The 19,306-nt window shown below is 39.3% G+C and overlaps 1 protein-coding gene across 6 annotated transcripts in view; it reads right to left on the bottom strand.

Annotated features, from left to right (window-relative positions):
- Nucleotides 1–19,169, bottom strand: part of ITGB3BP (integrin subunit beta 3 binding protein) — a 98,859-nt gene extending 79,690 nt beyond the window's left edge. For 3 of the 6 annotated variants that reach the window (XR_010659950.1, XR_010659949.1, XM_065911678.1), the window contains exon 1: nucleotides 19,064–19,169. Coding sequence is in view for 2 of the 6 variants with exons in the window: in XM_065911678.1 (XP_065767750.1) it covers nucleotides 19,064–19,137 (74 nt within the window). In the remaining 4 variants the exon portion in view is untranslated. Of the gene's footprint in view, nucleotides 1–19,038 lie in introns of all 6 variants that reach the window. The other 3 variants (XM_065911693.1, XM_065911707.1, XM_065911717.1) reach the window with 3 other exon arrangements.
- Nucleotides 19,170–19,306: the final 137 nt, after the last annotated feature.

Here is a 19,306-nt window from a genome sequence, read left to right as displayed (position 1 = left end):
GTGTGAGAATTTTGTATATATAAAACTTCAAAGTGAAAGTGAAAATGAAAGTTGCTCAGTCATGTCCAACTCTTTGAGATCCCATGGACTGACTATACAGTCCGTGGAATTCTCCAGGCCAGAATACTGGAGTGGGTAGCCTTTCCCTTCTCTAGGGGATCTTCCCAACCCAGGGATTGAACCCAGATCCCTGGCATTGCAGGCAGATTCTTTACTAACTGAGCCACAAGGGAAGCCCATAAAACCTCAAAAGTAGAAATCAAAAACTAAAAGTACACAGTACAGTTTTAGCCTTTGTTTTTACATCCTGTTAAGATGCAATACGACTTTTCAGAAGTAAACAAACCCCACCCTGACATTAACTGCTCAAAATACTATATTGCTTTATAAGTGATGGCTAATTCTTAGAAAACTAAATGCTTGTATTTAAAAGGTTTCTAGTTAGGTCTGAGGTTGATCTAAGAAGCCCAAGGAGATATATGACAGTAAATATGAAAGTGATCTGAGTTAGACTGTTATCTTCCCCTCTCTTCAATGAGAATCTAAAAACATGGTTTATTGTGGGTAATGTGGTTTTCAGACAATTCAGGCATCTAATGACCAAAAGCTGGTAATATTTACAAAAATCATAAAGACATTCACCAGACACGGCTAGGAGGGACCTAAGAGACTACTTGGTTCATCCAATAGGGAAGACTTGGTGTGATTTGCCCCCTGTAACATAATCTCAGGGAAACTCAGATTTCACATCCCAATAAATCCTTGTTGAATTGAGGGGGAGGTGCTAAAGAAGAGGTAAAGAGCAAACTACTAGAGGAATTTATGACCATCTATTTTTACCATTCTGTTAGAACTGGGCCCCAGTGTCAAGATACAAATTATTAAATTAAGCACCCACTAAATGCTTTTACCTTTTTGAAAAAACAAAACAACAGTAGCACAAACATGTGATGATGTTAAATGGATTAGGACTGTGTTAACAGAAACAGAAAGAGATGGATGAAATGCACAAAGAACAGGCAAAACTTGATTATATGTTTATATATACAAATATTTTCTGAAAGTATTTACTCATCTGCTACCAGTATTAAATAGCAATTAAAAGTGATCTATCTCTGGTAGTTCTATAAAGTACTAAATAAGTATCTCTTGTGGTTACTACCTTGGTTTTAAAAAAATGAAAGTCGCTCAGTCGTGTCTGACTCTTTGTGACCCATGGATTATACAGTCCACAGAATTCTCCAGGCCAGGATACTGCAGTGGGAAGCCTTTCCCTCCTCCAGGGGATCTTCCCAAGCCAGGGATGGAACCCAGGTCTCCCACATTTCAGGCAGATTCTTCACCAGCTGAACCACAAGGGAAGCCAAAGAATACTGCAGTGGGTAGCCTCTCCCTTCTCCAGCGGACCTTCCCGATCCAGGAATCGAACCTGGTTTTATCAGGGCTTCCCTGATAGCTCAGTTGGTAAAGAATCTGCCTGCAATGCAGGAGACCCCAGTTTGATTCCTGGGTTGGGAAGATTCCCTGGAGAAGGGAAAGGCTACCCACTTCAGTATTCTGGCCTAGAGAATTCAGAACCACAAGATAACAATTCGCAACCATTAGGATGACTACCATCAACCTCACCCCACCTCCCAAAAAACCTCCAGAAAATAGGGGTTTGTCAGGATGCAGAACTGGAACTCTTATGCTGATAGGACTGTAAAATGGTACAGATGCTATGGAAATAGTTTGTCAGTTCCTCAAAAAATTAAACATAGAATTAACATATAATCCAGCAATCCCAATTCTGAACATATACCCAAAAGAATTGAAAGTAGGGACACATCTGTACATTCATGTTCATAACAGCATTACTGACAATAGCCAAAAGGTGAAAGCAGAGCAAGTGTCTGTGGACAGAGGAATAAGTAAAACAAATTTGGCATATACATATCTGTGTGTGTATATACACACAGTCACACACACACCCCCCCGACACACAAGGGAATATTATTCAGCCTTAAAGGGAAAGAAATTCCACATACTACAACATGGATAAGCCTTGAAGACATTATGCTAGTGAAATAAGCCAATCAAAAAGGGACAAATACTGTATAATTCCATTCAAGTGAGGTGCTTAAAGCAGTCAAATTCATAAAGATAGAAAATAGAAAGGTAGTCACCATGGGCTGGGAGGAGAGGTGAATAGGGAGTTACTGTTTGACAGAAAATTTCAGTTCTGCAAGATTAAAAAAAGTTTTGGAAACGAATGATGGTAACAGTTGTACAACAGTGTGAAAGTACAGCTGATCCTTGAACAACAGGAGTTTGAACTGTGAGGATCCACCTATACTTGAGTTTTATTTTTCCAACAAATACATACTGTAGTACTACACAACCACAAATGGTTGAATCCGTGCATGTGGAACAAGGGATACGCAATGCTGATTGTAAATCTGTAAGTGGACTGTAACTGGTGTCCTTAATCCCCAAATTACTCAAGGGTTACCTGTACTTAAATGCCACAGAACTACACTTTCACTAAGTCATGTCTGACTCTTTTGTGAGTCCATGAACTGTAGCCTGCCAGGCTCCTCTGTCCATAGGACTTCCCAGGCAAGATTACTGGAGTGGGCTGACATTTCCTCCTCGAGTATATTCTCGACCCAGGGATCGAATACGTGTCTCCTGCACTGGCAGGCAGATTCTTTACCACTGAGCCTCCAGGGAAGCCTCACTATATACTAATTACATCCCACCTATTGTTTCCTAATTACATCCCTCTTATGGGTAACTCTTTAAATTCTACAGGGTTTTTTTTTTTTTTTTCATTTCCACCTTAACCCAAATCTATACCTATGCCCACAATTTGAATGTAAGTCCAGCTTTAGGTGTACTAGGTTTAGATTCACTGGGATCAAAATTCTGTTTGCTACCAGCATTACTGCTGGTGAGAATTTAAGAAAGATAAAGATATATATTATAATTTCATATCAACAGGTAAAGAGAGTAACTGTATAGAATTAGCCATATTACTCTTTAAGACCATTGTCCACTATTTTATTTAGCTTACCACATGGTAATATCCTGATTAGGATTCTCTAACTCATCAGAGGGCTTCCCTGGTAGCTCTGTAGTAAAGAATCCGCCTTCCAATGCAGGAGACACGGATTGGATCCCTGATCCAGGAAGAGCCCATGGAGAAGGAAACAGTAATTCACTCCAGGATTCTTGCCTGGTAAATCTCATGAACAGAGGGGCCTGGTAGGCTTCGGTCCATGAGGTCACAAAGAAATCAGACATGACTTGGCAAATGAATAACAATAACAATTCATCAGAAAAGAACAAGTGCATGAGTTTTAGTATACAACATTACCAATAGCAGTTACAATATTTTTTTTAAAAGTTGTTCTAGAAAAAAATAAACTATCATTTGATTTTTAATTAAGAACCAGGAATGATACTTCAAAGATTCATGAAGATACATGACTTAAGGTTCCCTTACAGGACTTTCTCTTTTTTAACATTAAAAAAATACATTGCTTAATGGATTATTATAAGGCAACCACACTTGTAACCATCACCCAGGAAGAACAAACAGAAGTCTGTCATCTGTCTGTCTATGGCCATACCACCTTGAATGCGCTCAATCTCATCTGACTTCAGAAGCTAATCAGGCTCCGACCTGGTTAGAACTTGGATGGGAGATGTGTGTCATCTATGCCCCCAAACCCTTCTTTTGTCCCATCCTGTTCAGTTTTTTTTCTCCCTCATAAGTAACCACAATTGTGACTCGAACAGTAATCCATCATCCCTTACAGGACTTTTAAAACATTGGATTAAATACGATTTGAGTAGCAGAGCTGAGGCTAAGTGTGTGTATGTGTGGGGAGGAGATAAAATTAGTAAGGCAGATAAGACTCAGGGAACCTTGATGTTATGCCAAATTCTTCCTCTAAGGTTGGGCAAATCACATAATCACACTAAGCTTCATAAAGTTGATAATAATACTGGCCTGTAAACCAGTAAGACATTCCTGAATGGATATAAAAATATCATTTGGTATACAGTGCTTCCATTTACTCCTCTCTATAATGGAGATATCATTGCCAGCTACAACTACATGAAGAGTTTCTAGAGGATTATGGAATATGCTTATGAGACCCTTAGAAATCCTCTGATTAAAGGCAATGGCCAAATTCACATCCCATGTAACTCTTAAAATATAAATTAAGAAATCTAAAATGATGTATTTTTCATTCTATGTATGGGAATGAGCAAAGAAGGAATAAGAATCTCCTATCTCTTTTTTGCATTCTCCCTTTCATTTAAGTTTATGCTCTTTTGTGTTCAACATTCACAGAGGTCATATAATGATTCACTATCACAGTATGGGTAAGTGGGACTATTACTCCAATGTACATAGAGATATGGTTACCATGTGAAAGTAACTAAATAAATGATTAACTTTGCTATTCTTCACGATAAAACTGGTCCAAACCGTAACCCGTTATTGGGCAACATGTTTACAGTGTCAAAATCTTCTTTATCAAAAGACTGATAAAGAACTGGGCTTCCCTGAACAGCTCACAGGGTAAAGAATCCGCCCACAATGGAGGAGACACAGGAGATGCGAGTTTGATCCCTGCATTGGGAAAATCTCCTGGAAAAGAAAAATGGCAACCCGCTCCAGTATCCTTTCCTGAAAAATCCCATAGACAGAGGAGCCTGGAGGGCTACAGCCCAAAGGGTCACAGAGAGTCACATATGACTGAGCGACTAAGCACAGAACCATGTCGATTTGTATCTAAGGCAGTCGCTTATGTGGATTTGTATCTTATCAGTTCTGGAAAAATCTAAGCCATAATCTCTCCAAATACTGGTTCTCCTTGATTCTATCTTTCTGGGACTCCCTCGAGAAGACATCTTAGATTTTTCTGTTCCATTTTTCATATCTCTAAACATCTATTTCTTATCATTGATCTCTAAGCTACTTTTTGGGCAATTTCTTCAGGTCAATCTTCTAGTTTACAATTCTTTCTTTAATTGCATCTAACTTACTGTTTAACCCATCCATTAGCATTGTTAAATGTTTATTTCTATTTATTTATTTATGGCTACACTGGGTCTTCACTGATGCTCACGGACTTTCTCTAGTTGTGGCAAGAGGGCTTCTTACTGCAGTGGCTTCTCTTGTTACAGAGCAAGTTAAAAAACAACTTGATGAGTAGTTTGAGGGGTAACTTAATTTTTATATATTTTAAAGTTAAGAACATTCTCGGCTCATCTGTACCAGGAGCCTGCAGCACAGCACACGGAGCTCAGCCTGATGGTCTAGGGTGACCCCAGGTGGGTGGGACGGAGTGGGGGTCGGGGGAGGCAGGAGGGAGGTGATATATGCACACACATAGCTGAGTTACATTGCTGTACAACAGAAACCAACACAATATTGTAAAACAACTATGAGAGTGAAAGTCACTAGTCATGTCCAACTCTTTGTGACGCAATGGACTGTAGCCTGCCAGGCTCCTCCGTCCATGGGATTTTCCAGGCAGAATGCTGGAGTAGGCTGCCATTTCCTTCTCCAGGGTATCTTTCCAACTCAGGGATTGAACCTGGGTCTCCTGCATTGCAGGCAGACTAGAAAGAAGGGAATCATCTAATCCAATCAAGTTCATATAATCTAATGCTATAGACCTCAGCACTCAGAAAAAAAAATTCTAGTAACAACAGTTTTTGTTATCCTTAACCCAGACTTTAATACTTATTACATTTTGTCCCAGTTGCTTTACCATTCTCTATATAAACAAACACAAATACATACATATACAATGCAAAATCTTTTTTATAATCTACTGAAAATGTTAAAGACCCTGTATACCTTTATGCAAAAATATTTGTGTGTTTTTCTAAGAACAAGAATATTCTCTTACATAATCACAATACAATCATAAAAGTCAGGAAATTTCTTTGATTGAAATACAATTAATTTCAATAATTGAACAATAATTCAACAATTGAAATACACTGATTTCAGATATACAACAAAATGATTCAATATATGTATATACTGTGAAATGATCATCATAGTAAGTCTAGTTAAAATTCAAAGAGGACACAAACAGATGGAGAAACATACCGTGCTCATGGATTGGAAGAATCAATATTGTCAAAATGGCTATTCTACCCAAAGCAATCTATAGATTCAATGCAATCCCTATCAAGCTACCAACGGTATTTTTCACAGAACTAGAACAAATAATTTCACAATTTGTATGGAAATACAGAAAACCACGAATAGCCAAAGTAATCTTGAGAAAGAAGAATGGAACTGGAGGAATCACCCTCCCTGACTTCAGACTCTACTACAAAGCCACAGTCATCAAGACAGTATGGTACTGGCACAAAGACAGAAATATAGATCAATGGAACAGAATAGAAAGCCCAGAGATAAATCCACGAACCTATGGATACCTTATCTTTGACAAAGGAGGCAAGGATATACAATGGAAAAAAGACAACCTCTTTAACAAGTGGTGCTGGGAAAACTGGTCAACCACTTGTAAAAGAATGAAACTAGAACACTTTCTAACACCATACACAAAAATAAACTCAAAATGGATTAAAGATCTAAATGTAAGACCAGAAACTATAAAACTCCTAGAGGAGAACATAGGCAAAACACTCTCTGACATAAATCTCAGCAGGATCCTCTATGACCCACCTCCCAGAATACTGGAAATAAAAGCAAAAATAAACAAATGGGACCTAATGAAACTTAAAAGCTTCTGCACTACAAAGGAAACTATAATTAAGGTGAAAAGACAGCCCTCCGATTGGGAGAAAATAATAGCAAATGAAGAAACAGACAAAGGATTAATCTCAAAAATATACAAGCAACTCCTGAAGCTCAATTCCAGAAAAATAAATGACCCAATCAAAAAATGGGCCAAAGAACTAAACAGACATTTCTCCAAAGAAGACATACAGATGGCTAACAAACACACGAAAAGATGCTCAACATCACTCATTATTAGAGAAATGCAAATCAAAACCACAATGAGATACCATTACACACCAGTCAGGATGGCTGCTATCCAAAAGTCTACAAGCAATAAATGCTGGAGAGGGTGTGGAGAAAAGGGAACCCTCTTACACTGTTGGTGGGAATGCAAACTAGTACAGCCACTATGGAAAACAGTGTGGAGATTTCTTAAAAAACTGGAAATAGAACTGCCATATGACCCAGCAATACCACTTCTGGGCATACACACCGAGGAAACCAGATCTGAAAGAGACACGTGCACCCCAATGTTCATCGCAGCACTGTTTATAATAGCCAGGACATGGAAGCAGCCTAGATGCCCATCAGCAGATGAATGGATAAGGAAGCTGTGGTACATATACACCATGGAATATTACTCAGCCGTTAAAAAGAATTCATTTGAATCAGTTCTAATGAGATGGACGAGACTGGAGCCCATTATACAGAGTGAAGTAAGCCAGAAAGAGAAAGAACATTACAGCATACTAACACATATATACGGAATTTAGAAAGATGGTAACGATGACCCTATATGCAAAACAGAAAAAGAAACACAGAAGTACAGAACAGACTTTTGAACTCTGTGGGAGAAGGTGAGGGTGGGATGTTTCAAAAGAACAGCATGTATATTATCTATGGTGAATCAGATCACTAGCCCAGGTGGGATGCAGGAGACGAGTGCTCGGGCCTGGTGCACTGGGAGGACCCAGAGGAGTCGGGTGGAGAGGGAGGTGGGAGGGGGGATCGGGATGGGGAATACGTGTAACTCAATGGCTGATTCATGTCAATGTATGACAAAACCCACTGAAATGTTGTGAAGTAATTGGCCTCCAACTAATAAAATAAAAAAAAAAAAAAATCATCACCACACACATTTATAACTTTTTTTCTTGTGATGAGAACTTTGAGGGCTACTCTTTTCAGTTAAGTCGCTCAGTCATGTTCAACTTGGGGACTCCATGGACTGCAGAACGCCAGGCTTCTCTGTCCATCACCAACCCCTGGAGCTTCAGTTCAGTTCAGTTCAGTCGCTCAGTCATGTCCGACTCCTTGCAACCCCCATGGATTGCAGGACAGCAGGCCTCCCAGTCCATCACCAACTCACGGAGTTTACTCAAACTCATGTCTATTGATTTGGTGATGCCATCCAACCATCTCATCCTCTGTCATCCCCTTCTCCTCCCGCCTTCAATCTTTCCCAGCATCAGGGTCTTTTCAAATGAGTCAGCTCTTTGCAACAGGTGGCCAAAGTATTGGGAGTTTCAGCTTCAACATCAGTCCTTCCAATGAACATTTAGGACTGATCTCCTTTAGGATGGACTGGTTGAATCTCCTTGCAGTCCAAGGGACTCTCAAGTCTTCTCCAACACCACAGTTCAAAAGCATCAATTCTTCGGCACTCAGTTTTCTTTATATTCCAATTCTCACATGCATACATGACTACCAGAAAAACCATAGCCTTGACTAGACGAACCTTTGTTGGCGAAGTAATGTCTCTGCTATTCAATATGCTATTTAGGTTGGTCATAACTTTCCTTCCAAGGAGTGTCTTTTAATTTCTTGGCTGCAGTCACCATCTTCAGTGATTTTGGAACCCAAAAAATAAAGTCTGTCACTGTTTCCCCATCTATTTGCCATGAAGTTTTGGAGTCCAAAAAATAAAGTCTGTCACTGTTTCCCCATCTATTTGCCATGAAGTGATGGGACCGGATGCCATGATCTTAGTTTTCTGAATGTTGAGTTTTAAGCCAACTTTCTCACTCTCCTTTTACTTTCATCAAGAGGCTCTTTAGTTCTTCTTCACTTTCTGCCATAAGGGTGGTGTCCTCTGCATATCTGAGGTTACTGATATTTCTCCTGGCAATCTTGATTCCAGCTTGTGCTTCATCTAGCCCAGCGTTTCTCATCATGTACTCTGCATCTAAGTTAAATAAGCAGGGTGACAACATGCAGCCTTGATTTACTCCTTTTCCTATATGGAACCAGTCTGTTGTTCCATGTCCAGTTCTAACTGTTGCTTCCTGACCTGCATAGATTTCTCAAGAGGCAGGTCAGGTGGTCTGGTATTCCCATCACTTTCAGAATTTTCCAGAGTTTACTGGGATCCACACACTCAAAGGCTTAACTTTTTCACTCTCCTCTTTCACTTTCATCAAAAGGCTCTTTAGTTCTTCACTTTCTGCTGTAAGGATGGTGTCATCTGCATATTTGAGGTTATTGTTATTTCTCCCGGCATTCTTGATTCCAGCTTGTGCTTCATCCAGCCTGGCATTTTACATGATGTACTCTGCATATACATTAAATAAGCAGGGTGACAATACGCAGCCTTGACATACTCCTTTCCCAATTTGGTACCAGTCTGTTGTTCCATACCTGTTCCTAACTGTTGCTTCTTGACCTGCATACAGATTTCTCAGGAGGCAGGTAAGGTGGTCTGGTATTCCCACCTCTTGAAGAATTTTCCACAGTCTGTTGTGATCCACACAAAGGCTTTGGTGTAGTCAATAAAGCAGAAGTAGATGTTTTCCTGGAACTCTCCTGCTTTTTCGATGATCCAACGGATGCTAGCAATCTGATCTCCGGCTCCTCTGCCTTTTCTAAAACCAGCTTGAACATCTGGAAATTGTCAGTTCACATAGCCAGGTTGAAACTTGGCTTGGAGAATTTTGAGCATTACTTTGCTAGCATGTGAGGTAAGTGCAATTGTGTGGTGTTTGAACATTCTTTAATATTGCCTTTCTCTGGGATTGGAATGAAAACTGACCTTTTCCAGTCCTGTGACAACTACTGAGTTTTCCAAATTTGCTGGCATATTGAGTGCAGCACTTCAATAGCATCATCTTTTAGGATTTGAAACAGCTCAACTGAAATTTCATTATCTCCACTAGCTTTGTTTGTAGTGATGTTTCCTAAGGGCCAATTGACTTAGCATTCTAAGACCCACCTGACTATTCTCTTAGCAACTTTCAAACATATAGTATTATTAACTATAGTAATCACACTGTATATTACATTCCCAGCACTTAATTATTTCATAACTAGAAGTCTGTATCTTTTGACCACCTTCCTTCAATTCTTCCCTCCCATCTCTAGTAAACACAAGTCTTACCTCTTTTTCCATGAGTTTGTTCTTTTTAAAGATTCCAAATATAAGTGAGATTATATGGTATTAACCTTTGTCTTTCTGACATCTCGTTTAGCATAAGGCCTCAAGATGCCATCCATAATGCAAGTGGCAGGATTTTCTTTTTTGTTATGGTTGAATAATATATACACACACACATATAATACATACACATATACACACACCAGATTTTCTTTATTCATTCAACCACTGATGGATACTTGGCTATTGTAAATAATGCTGTAATGAACATGGGGGTACATGTAACTAACAAAAGTTAGTGTTTTAATTTCCTTCAGATAAACACTCAGAAATGGAGTTGCTGGATCACATAGGAGTTCTATATTTTGAGGAAACTCCTTACTGCTTTCCATAGTGACTGCACCAATTTAGATTCCCACTAGCAATGCCCAGGTTCCCCTTTGTCCACATTCTCACCAGCACTTGTTATCTCTTATCTTTTTGATAAGAGCCATTCTAACAGGTGTGAGGTGATATCTCATTGTGGTTTTGATTTGCATTTTGATTAGTGATACTGAACACCTTTTCATGTACCTGTTGCCATCTGTATGTCTTCTCCAGAAAAAATGTTTCCTCAGATCCTCTGCCCATTTTTTAATCTGACTGATTTTTTCTTTTTTTGCTATTGAGTTGTAGGAGTTCTTTGTATATTTTGGATATTAATCCCTTATCAGATACATAATTTGCAAATACTTTCTCCCATTCGGCAGATTGCCTTTTCATTTTGTTGATGAAGAAGATTTTTCTGTGCAGAAACTTTTTATTTTAATGTTGTCCCACTTATTTTTGCTATTAATGCCTTTGCTTTCAACATCAGATCCAAAAGATCGTTGCCAAGACCAATGTTATGGAGTTTACGGCCTATGTTTTTTTCAAGAGTTTTATGGTCCTAGGTATTACCTTCAAGTCTTAAATTTTGAATTGATTCTATATTCATGAAAAAGAATACATTAGCCAGCAATTTTCTTACAATTCTTTTTTTGTATTTTGGTTTCTGATGGGGGTGGTATCTGTGTTACTAGGATTAAATGGGTTGGTATATATATATATATCTCTTTAAATCTAGCCTGATATTCTCAATCTTTTCATTGGTGTCTTTACTGCACTTAGACTTAATGGAATTATCATACAGTTGGGTCTACATTTTGCTACCTGTTTTCTGTCTGTCTCTTTTGTTTTTTCCCCCTGATCTTCCTTTGCTGCCTTCTTTTGATTAGATATTTTTAGTATATCACTTCAATTCTTCTACGGCTTTTTGTACTTTTTGGTTATGTATTATCTTTCTACTTTTTATTAGCTACTCTGGGAACTATAATATACCTTTTAAACATATCACAGTTCATTTAGCGTTAAGACAATACAACTTAACAAAAATGTAAGAATCTTACAGTGCTACTGTCCATTCACTCTGTCCTTTGTGTTATACTGTTAAACATTATAAAACTCACAATAAGTGTTATAATTCTTGCTTTAAACACTTACATCTATTCAAGAAGTTACAAGCAAAAAATACATACAGTTGACCCTTGAATAACATGGGTTTGAACTGTACTAGTCTACTTATACACAGATTTTTTTCAATAAATGCAGTCAACCCTCCATATTAATGGGTTTCACATCTGTGGTCAAGATTTTCATCCATGGTTGGTTGAATCTGAGGACAGAAAACCCTTGGATGCAGAGGGCCAACTGTTTCCACTTTACTAAGCCATTTTATATAAGGGACTTGAGCATATACAGATTTGGGTACACGTGGGGCTTCCTGGAATCAATCTTCTTTATCAAGGAATATAAAGCATATTTTAATGTTCTCTCAGAGAAACTCATTGATTTTCACAAATATGTCATCAGAATGGACCCCACAGAAATACTGTTTAAAATAATTTAAAATAATTTCCTCCAATACTAAAAGTATTCCAACTATAACCTTAACTCAGTCTACAGCTTGGAGCAGAATAAAACTGACTCTCACAGGAACAGATGGAATGTCCTTGTCTGAATTAGTATAATAATCCACACTAATTAGAAAGACTAAGCAAGTTAATACTAGGAATCTTTAAAAGGAAAAGATATAATGGGGCAGGGGAAACACTTAAAACACTTAAAGGGGGATTTGATTATTTATAGAAAGAGCTATTACAAAACTATGTTTGACTTTAAAGTGTAAGTAAGTGTTAGTCGCTCATTTATGTCTGACTCTTTGTGATCCCATGGACTGTAGCCCGCCAGGCTCCTCTGTCCATGAAATTCTCCAGGCAAGAATACTGGAGTAGGTCGCCATCTCCTTCTCTGGTTCTCCTGTAAGGGGAAATTAGAATTGGATGCCTCAAGTCCAACGGAGCCCCCTGGGCATGTTCATTATCAGAGTGTGCCTCTCCTTGTAAAGGGTTTCTGACTGCCAGACTGCTTGTGAGCCACTCAGGGGCCATTGCACTTTCAATCTTAACATATCTAATGTGTACTCCAAAGATTTTTCCTTTGGGACAGAAGAAATATTTCCCACTTTCATCTGTCCCAAAGATGAAATGACTTTCAGTATTATGCAAATAATAATTTGACTTTTAGTATCATGCAAATATAAACATGGTTTGAATTTGTGTACACAAGATGAATTCTCTTTAAGCAGCAACTTAATCATTCAATTAAAATTTACTGAATAACTATACTAATCCATGAGATCAATGAATAACAATCTAAGTGTCACAGTTGGTAAAGTAGCAGAACCAAGATTCAAACCCTGGTTTGTCTTACTTCAAAGTCTTCAAATCCAAAAACAGAAAAAAATTAAGGTTTCAACATAGATGGAGAAATAATGATGCCACTAATTTTATAATGTACACAGGAGAGAAGCAAAGTTGAAAGGGATGATGATTAGTCTAATGAAATCAGGAACAGCATTTATCCAATGCATTTATTTTCCCAGTTCCAAGATAGCATCTGCCTTATATGATCAAAAAAAAAGGCAGAGAAAACTATAGTTATTGAGACTGTAATTCAAGATAATTGATTCCTAAATCTTTTAAAAAACATTCTGAGTAGTATCTGACACTAAAGAATACATATAGAATGATTAATTTATGAAGCATAATGTGAAAATAAACACTCATAAACTCACCACACAACTTAAGAACTAGACCATTACCATTATGGATAGGTAAATCTATATGTGCTTTCTCTAATCTGTCTGCTTTCCACAGAAAGGTTACCATTAAACTAAACTTTGTATTTATCATTCCTCTGTTTTTCTTCCCTAAATAAACATCATAAATGTACAGAATCCTCAACTATAGTTTTTTGCTTGTTCTTAAGCTTTGTAAGGGTTTCCCTTGTGGCTCAGCTGGTAAAGAATCCACCTGCAATGCAGGAGACCTGGGTTCTATCCCTGGGTTGGGAAGATCCCCTGGAGAAGAGACAAGGCTACCCACTCCAGGATTCTGGCCCGGAGAATTCCATGGATTGTATAGTTCATGGGGTCGCAAAGAGTCGGACACAACTGAGCAACTTTCACTTTTAAGCTTTATAAAGATAATATGCTATATGTAATTTTCGACAAATTGGCTTTCATCCAGTATATTTTTAAGATCCACCCATCCACTCTATTATTATGGGACATTATTGTTATACTTACTTTACCATATAGGCCATGCATATTCCAAAATTACTTGTTATATTTTTTCCATGTCAAGGTTCAAAAAATCAGAAAGGAGATAGACCACACAATCCCATGCCAAAAATGCCAAGTTCATATCAAAAAGTTATCATCTCAACATCACTTAAAAACCATATCACTTTTACATATAACTTGCCAAGATAACTTTTTGCACGGTTATTTGTGACCCTGCAGTTTAACCATGTTGAAAACTAAAAGTTTGCTAACAATTATGGAGATCCTGTAACTGAAGTACTTTTGCATTATATAACCATTAATGTCATCTTAAATCACTTTGCCAAAATTAACTCAGTGAAACTTCTATATATCAACTTTACACATATACATATATATATAAAGCTGCTACATAACTTTAAGGTCATGTATTTATTGTCAGAATTTAATTACTGCAGACTCTCCGAAGATAACATGTACTAGTTAATGTTATGAAAACAGGTGTCCAAAAGGTCCACATTTAACAGTTTTTAGGGGTTCCCTACTATCTACAGCAGAACAGGAGCATAGCTTAGGAAGTATCACTACTTATTATGCAAACACACAACAGTTTCCACTGTTTCCTATTTGACAGGGAATTTGCAACATTATCCTCATAGTTTTGTATAAGTGCTAACTGGGTTCTTTTTCTAGAGCAAGAGTAAGGAGGCAAGTCTTTTTGCTTCATTCTGGGAAAGGAAAACCTCTTTAATAATCCATAACTTTTAAAGGTATAAGTGAAATGTATTTATTGCTACCTGTGTGTAGGATACCTTATTAGGTGCTAAGCGCTCTTATGTAGAAAGTAGAGATAACAGAAGCACCTACTGCCCAAGGTCTTTTTTAGGATTCATTAAAAAATGTAGGTAGACAGTTCATTGAGGGCCTGATGTTGAAGCTGAAACTCCAATACTCTGCCTACCTGATGTGAAGAGCTGACTCATTTGAAAAGACCCTGACACTGGGAAAGATTAAGGGCAGGAGAAGGGGATGACAGAGGATGAGGGGGTTAGATGGCATCACCGACACGATGGACATGGGTTTGCGTGGACTCCAGGAGTTGGTGATGGACAGAGAGGCCTGGCGTGCTGGGGTTCATAGGGTCGCAAAGAGTCAGACACGACTGAGTGACTGAACTGAAGACAGTTAATCACAGTATCCAAATAATAATTACATATTCAACAAATGTAGGTTATTATTTCTGTAAATCTTTCCACTTTCATATCAATTCCTATTTGCTTCAGATGTTCCTCCTCCCACCTTGTGTTACTTTGCATTTAGCAAATAGATGGGGAAACAATGGAAACAGTGACAGACTCTATTTTCTTGGGCTCCAAAATCACTGCAGATGGTGCCTGCAGCCATGAAATTAAAAGATGCTTGCTCCTTGGAAGAAAAGCTCTGACAAACCTGAAGGGAAGTGAAGTGAAGTAAAAGTCACTCAGTCGTGTCTGACTTTTTGCAACTCCATGGATTGCATAGTCCATGGAATTCTCCAGGCCAGAATACTGGAGTGGGTACCCTTTCCTTTTCCATGGGATCTTCCCAACCCAGGGATCGACGGAGGTCATGGGCATTGCAGGCGGATTCTTTACCAGTTGAGCCACAAGGGAAGCCCAAGAATAGTAGAGTGAGAGGCTTATCGCGTCTCCAGCAGATCTTTCCAACCCAGGAATCGAAAAGGGGTCTTCTGCACCACAGGCGGATTCTTTACCAACTGAGCTATGAGGGAAGCCCTGACAAACCCAGACAGCATATTAAAAAGCAGAGACATTTCTTTACCCACAAAGGTCCATCTAGTCAAAGCTATGGTTTTTCCAGTAGTCATATATGGATGTGAGAGTTGGACTATAAAGAAAGCTGAGTGCCGAAGAGCTGATGCTGTTGAACTGTGATGTTGGAGAAAACTCTTTAGAGTCCCTTGGATTGCAAGGAGATCAAACCAGTCAATTCTAAAGGAAATCAGTCCTGAATATTCATTGGAAGGACTGATGCTGAAGCTGAAGCACCAAGACTTTGGCCACCTGATCTGAAGAACAGACTCACTGGAAAAGATCCTGATGCTGGGAAAGATTGAAGACAGAAGAAGAGGAGGACAGAGGATGAGATGGTTGGATGGCATCACCAACCCGATAGACAGGAATCTGAACAAGCTCTGGGAGTTGGTGATGGACAGGGAAGCCTGGCATGCTATAGTCCATGGGGCTGGAAAGAGTTGGACACCACTGAGCAAGTGAACTGAAAATAATGGAGATAAGTTACTCCAGAAGTGCACAGGAGGAGGGTACCTAAATCAGCCTGGGGACAAGAGGCAGCCAGAGAACTTCATGTGTTATATATATCTCCGCAATGATCATAGCAAACACCCTCTTCCAACAACACAACAGAAGACTCTACACATGGACATCACCAGATGGTTGATACCGAAATCAGACTGATTATATTCTTTGCAGCCAAAGATGGAGAAGCTCTATACAGTCAGCAAAAACAAGACCAGGAGCTGACTGTGGCTCAGAGCATGAACTCATTGCCAAGTTCAGACTTAAATTGAAGAAAGTAGACCATTCAGGTATGACCTAAATCAAATCCCTTACAATTATACAGTGGAAGTGGGAAATAGATTTAAGGGACTAGATCTGATGGACGTAGTGCCTGAAGAACTATGGACGGAGATTTGTGACACTGTACAGGAGACAGGGATCAAGACTATCCCCAAGAAAAAGAAATGCAAAAAAGCAAAATGGATCTCTGAGGAGGCCTTACAAAAAGCTGTGAAAAGAAGAGAAGCGAAAAACAAAGGAGAAAAGGAAAGCTATACCCATTTGAATGCAGAGTTCCAAAGAATAGCAAGGAGAAATAAGAAAGCCTTCCTCAAAGAAATAGAGGAAAACAATAGAATGGGAAAGACTAAAGATCTCATCAAAAAAATTAGAGATACCAAGGGAACATTTCATGCAAAGATGCGCACAATAAAGAAAAGAAATGGTATGGACCGAACAGAAATGAAGATATTAAGAACAGGTGGCAAGAATACAGAGAAATGTACAAAAAAAGATCTTCAAAACCCAGATCATCAGGATGGTGTGATGTCTCACCTAGAGCCACACATCCTGGAATGTGAAGTCAAGTGGGCCTGAGGAAGCATCGCTACGAACAAAACTGGTGGAGGTGATGGAATTCCAGTTGAGCTATTTCAAATCCAAAAAGATGATGCTGTGAAAGTGTTGCACTCAATATGCCAGCAAATGTGGAAAACTCAGCAGTGGCCACAGGACTGGACAAGGCCAGTTTTCATTCCAATCCCAAAGAAAGTTCAAACTACCACACAATTACACTCATCTCACATACTAGCAAAGAAATGCTCAAAATTCTCCAAGTCAGGCTTCAACAATACGTGAACCGTGAACTTCCAGATATTCAAGCTGGTTTTAGAAAAGGCAAAGAACCAGAGATTAAATTGCCAACATCTGCTGGACCATCGAATAAGCAAGAGAATTCCAGGAAAAACAGCTATTTCTGCCTTATTGACTATGCCAAAGGCTTTGACTGTGTGGATCACAACAAACTGTGAAAAATTCTAAAATTCTAAAAGATGGGAATACCAGACCGCCTGACCTGCCTCTTGAGAAATCTGTATGCAGGCCAGGAAGCAACAGTTAGAACTGAACATGGAACAACAGACTGGTTCCAAATAGAAAAGGAATACGTCAAGCTGTATATTGTCACCTTGCTTATTTAACTTATATGCAGAGTACATCATGAGAAATGCTGGGATGGATGAAGCACAAGCTGGAATCAAGATTGCTGGGAGAAATATCAATAACCTCAGATATGCAGAGGACACCACCCTTATGGCAGAAAGCGACGAAAAACTAAAGAGCCTCGTGTTGAAAGTGAAAGAAGAGAGTGAAAAAGTTGGCTTAAAGCTCAACATTCAGAAAACTAAGATCATGGCATCCGGTCCCATCACTTCATGGCAAATAGATGGGGAAACAGTGGAAACAGTGACAGACTTTATTTTTCTGGGCCCCAAAATCACTGCAGATGGTGACTGCAGCCAAGAAATTAAAAGACACTTACTCCTTGGGAAAAAAGTTATGACCAACCTAGACAGCATATTAAAAAGCAGAGACATTACTTTGCCAACAAAGGTCCATCTAGTCAAAGCTACGGTTTTTCTGGTAGTCATGTATGGATGGATGTGACAGTTGGACTATAAAGAAAGCTGAGCGCAGAAGAATTGATGCTTTTGACCTGTGGTGTTGGAGACGACTATTGAAAGTCCCTTGGACTGCAAGGAGATCCAAGCAGTCAATCCTAAAAGAGATCAGTCCTGAATGTTCATTGGAAGGACTCATGTTGAGGCTAAAACTCCAATACGTTGGCCCACCTGATGCGAAGAACTGACTCATCTGAAAAGAACCTGATGCTGGGAAAGATTGAAGGCAGGTGCAGAAGGGGACGACAGAGGATGAGATAGTTGGACGGCATCACCGACTGAACGGACATGAGTTTCGGTAAGCTCTGGGAGTTGTTGACAGACAGGGAAGCCTGGCGTGCTGCAGTCCAAGGGGTCGCGGAGTCGGATACGAGTGAGCGACTGAACTGAACTGATATATTATCTCCACTCCTACACCAAAGAAAAAGTTATTTACTGAGCTTTGAAAAACAAAAAAAGTCTCTACAGGGCAATGATAAGCAAGAAATCTAAAGCCTGAAGTTAAGTGATTCGCTCAACGTTGATCAGCTCTTTTCAGAACTGGCTACGCGTCCTCTTTTGAAAGCTGGAATTTCGTTCTCTTGGGACCCGGTTCATGAGCTCTGCTACAAGTTTATAGGAACTTAACCACACTACTCTAGACATTAAGGGGCTTTATCAAATTATACGGCGTTTTGCAATGTACTCTATCCTATTCTCGGTATGTTAAACGTATTTGAAATTATTTAAGCAATACATCATTAAATATAGCCCACAGCCTATAAAATCTGTCAAAAGTCTTGGAGAATCAGAATTAAAGTGAACAAATACTACTAGATAAGTAAAACTGGAAGGAAGAGAAGCAGAGTTGTGTTGGGGAACCAAGCACCAGGAAATGTCGGAGAAAGAGACAAATTTACTCTCTGAAAAAGACAACGGAAAAGGTTACTGGGTCACAAAATATCTACTCATCTTGCTCACAGAGGTACCCAAACACAGCAACACCCGAAGGAAGAGATACTTACGGCATTTCGACTTTCAGGAACGCACCTCCGGCGACGGATAAAATCACTAAGCAACTCCTTCCGTAAACAGAGAACCTTCCGAGAGACACATTGAAGCATGAAAAGCGCGGGCGAACAGACACTCGACGCTGTGCTACCCTCAAAGAGGCCCGCCGGAAACACTCCCCCAGCGACAAGGGATCCCAGTGTATGCCAGTAAGATGGGGGGAGAGTCAACACATAGACAGCACCCAGCCCCTGCCAAGGCAACGCAGGACCCTCTCTCAGG

The sequence above is a fragment of the Muntiacus reevesi genome, chromosome 1 (genome assembly GCF_963930625.1).
Source record: "Muntiacus reevesi chromosome 1, mMunRee1.1, whole genome shotgun sequence".
Classification (NCBI taxonomy): Eukaryota; Metazoa; Chordata; class Mammalia; order Artiodactyla; family Cervidae; genus Muntiacus; species Muntiacus reevesi.
This window is presented reverse-complemented; position numbering and strand designations above follow the sequence as displayed.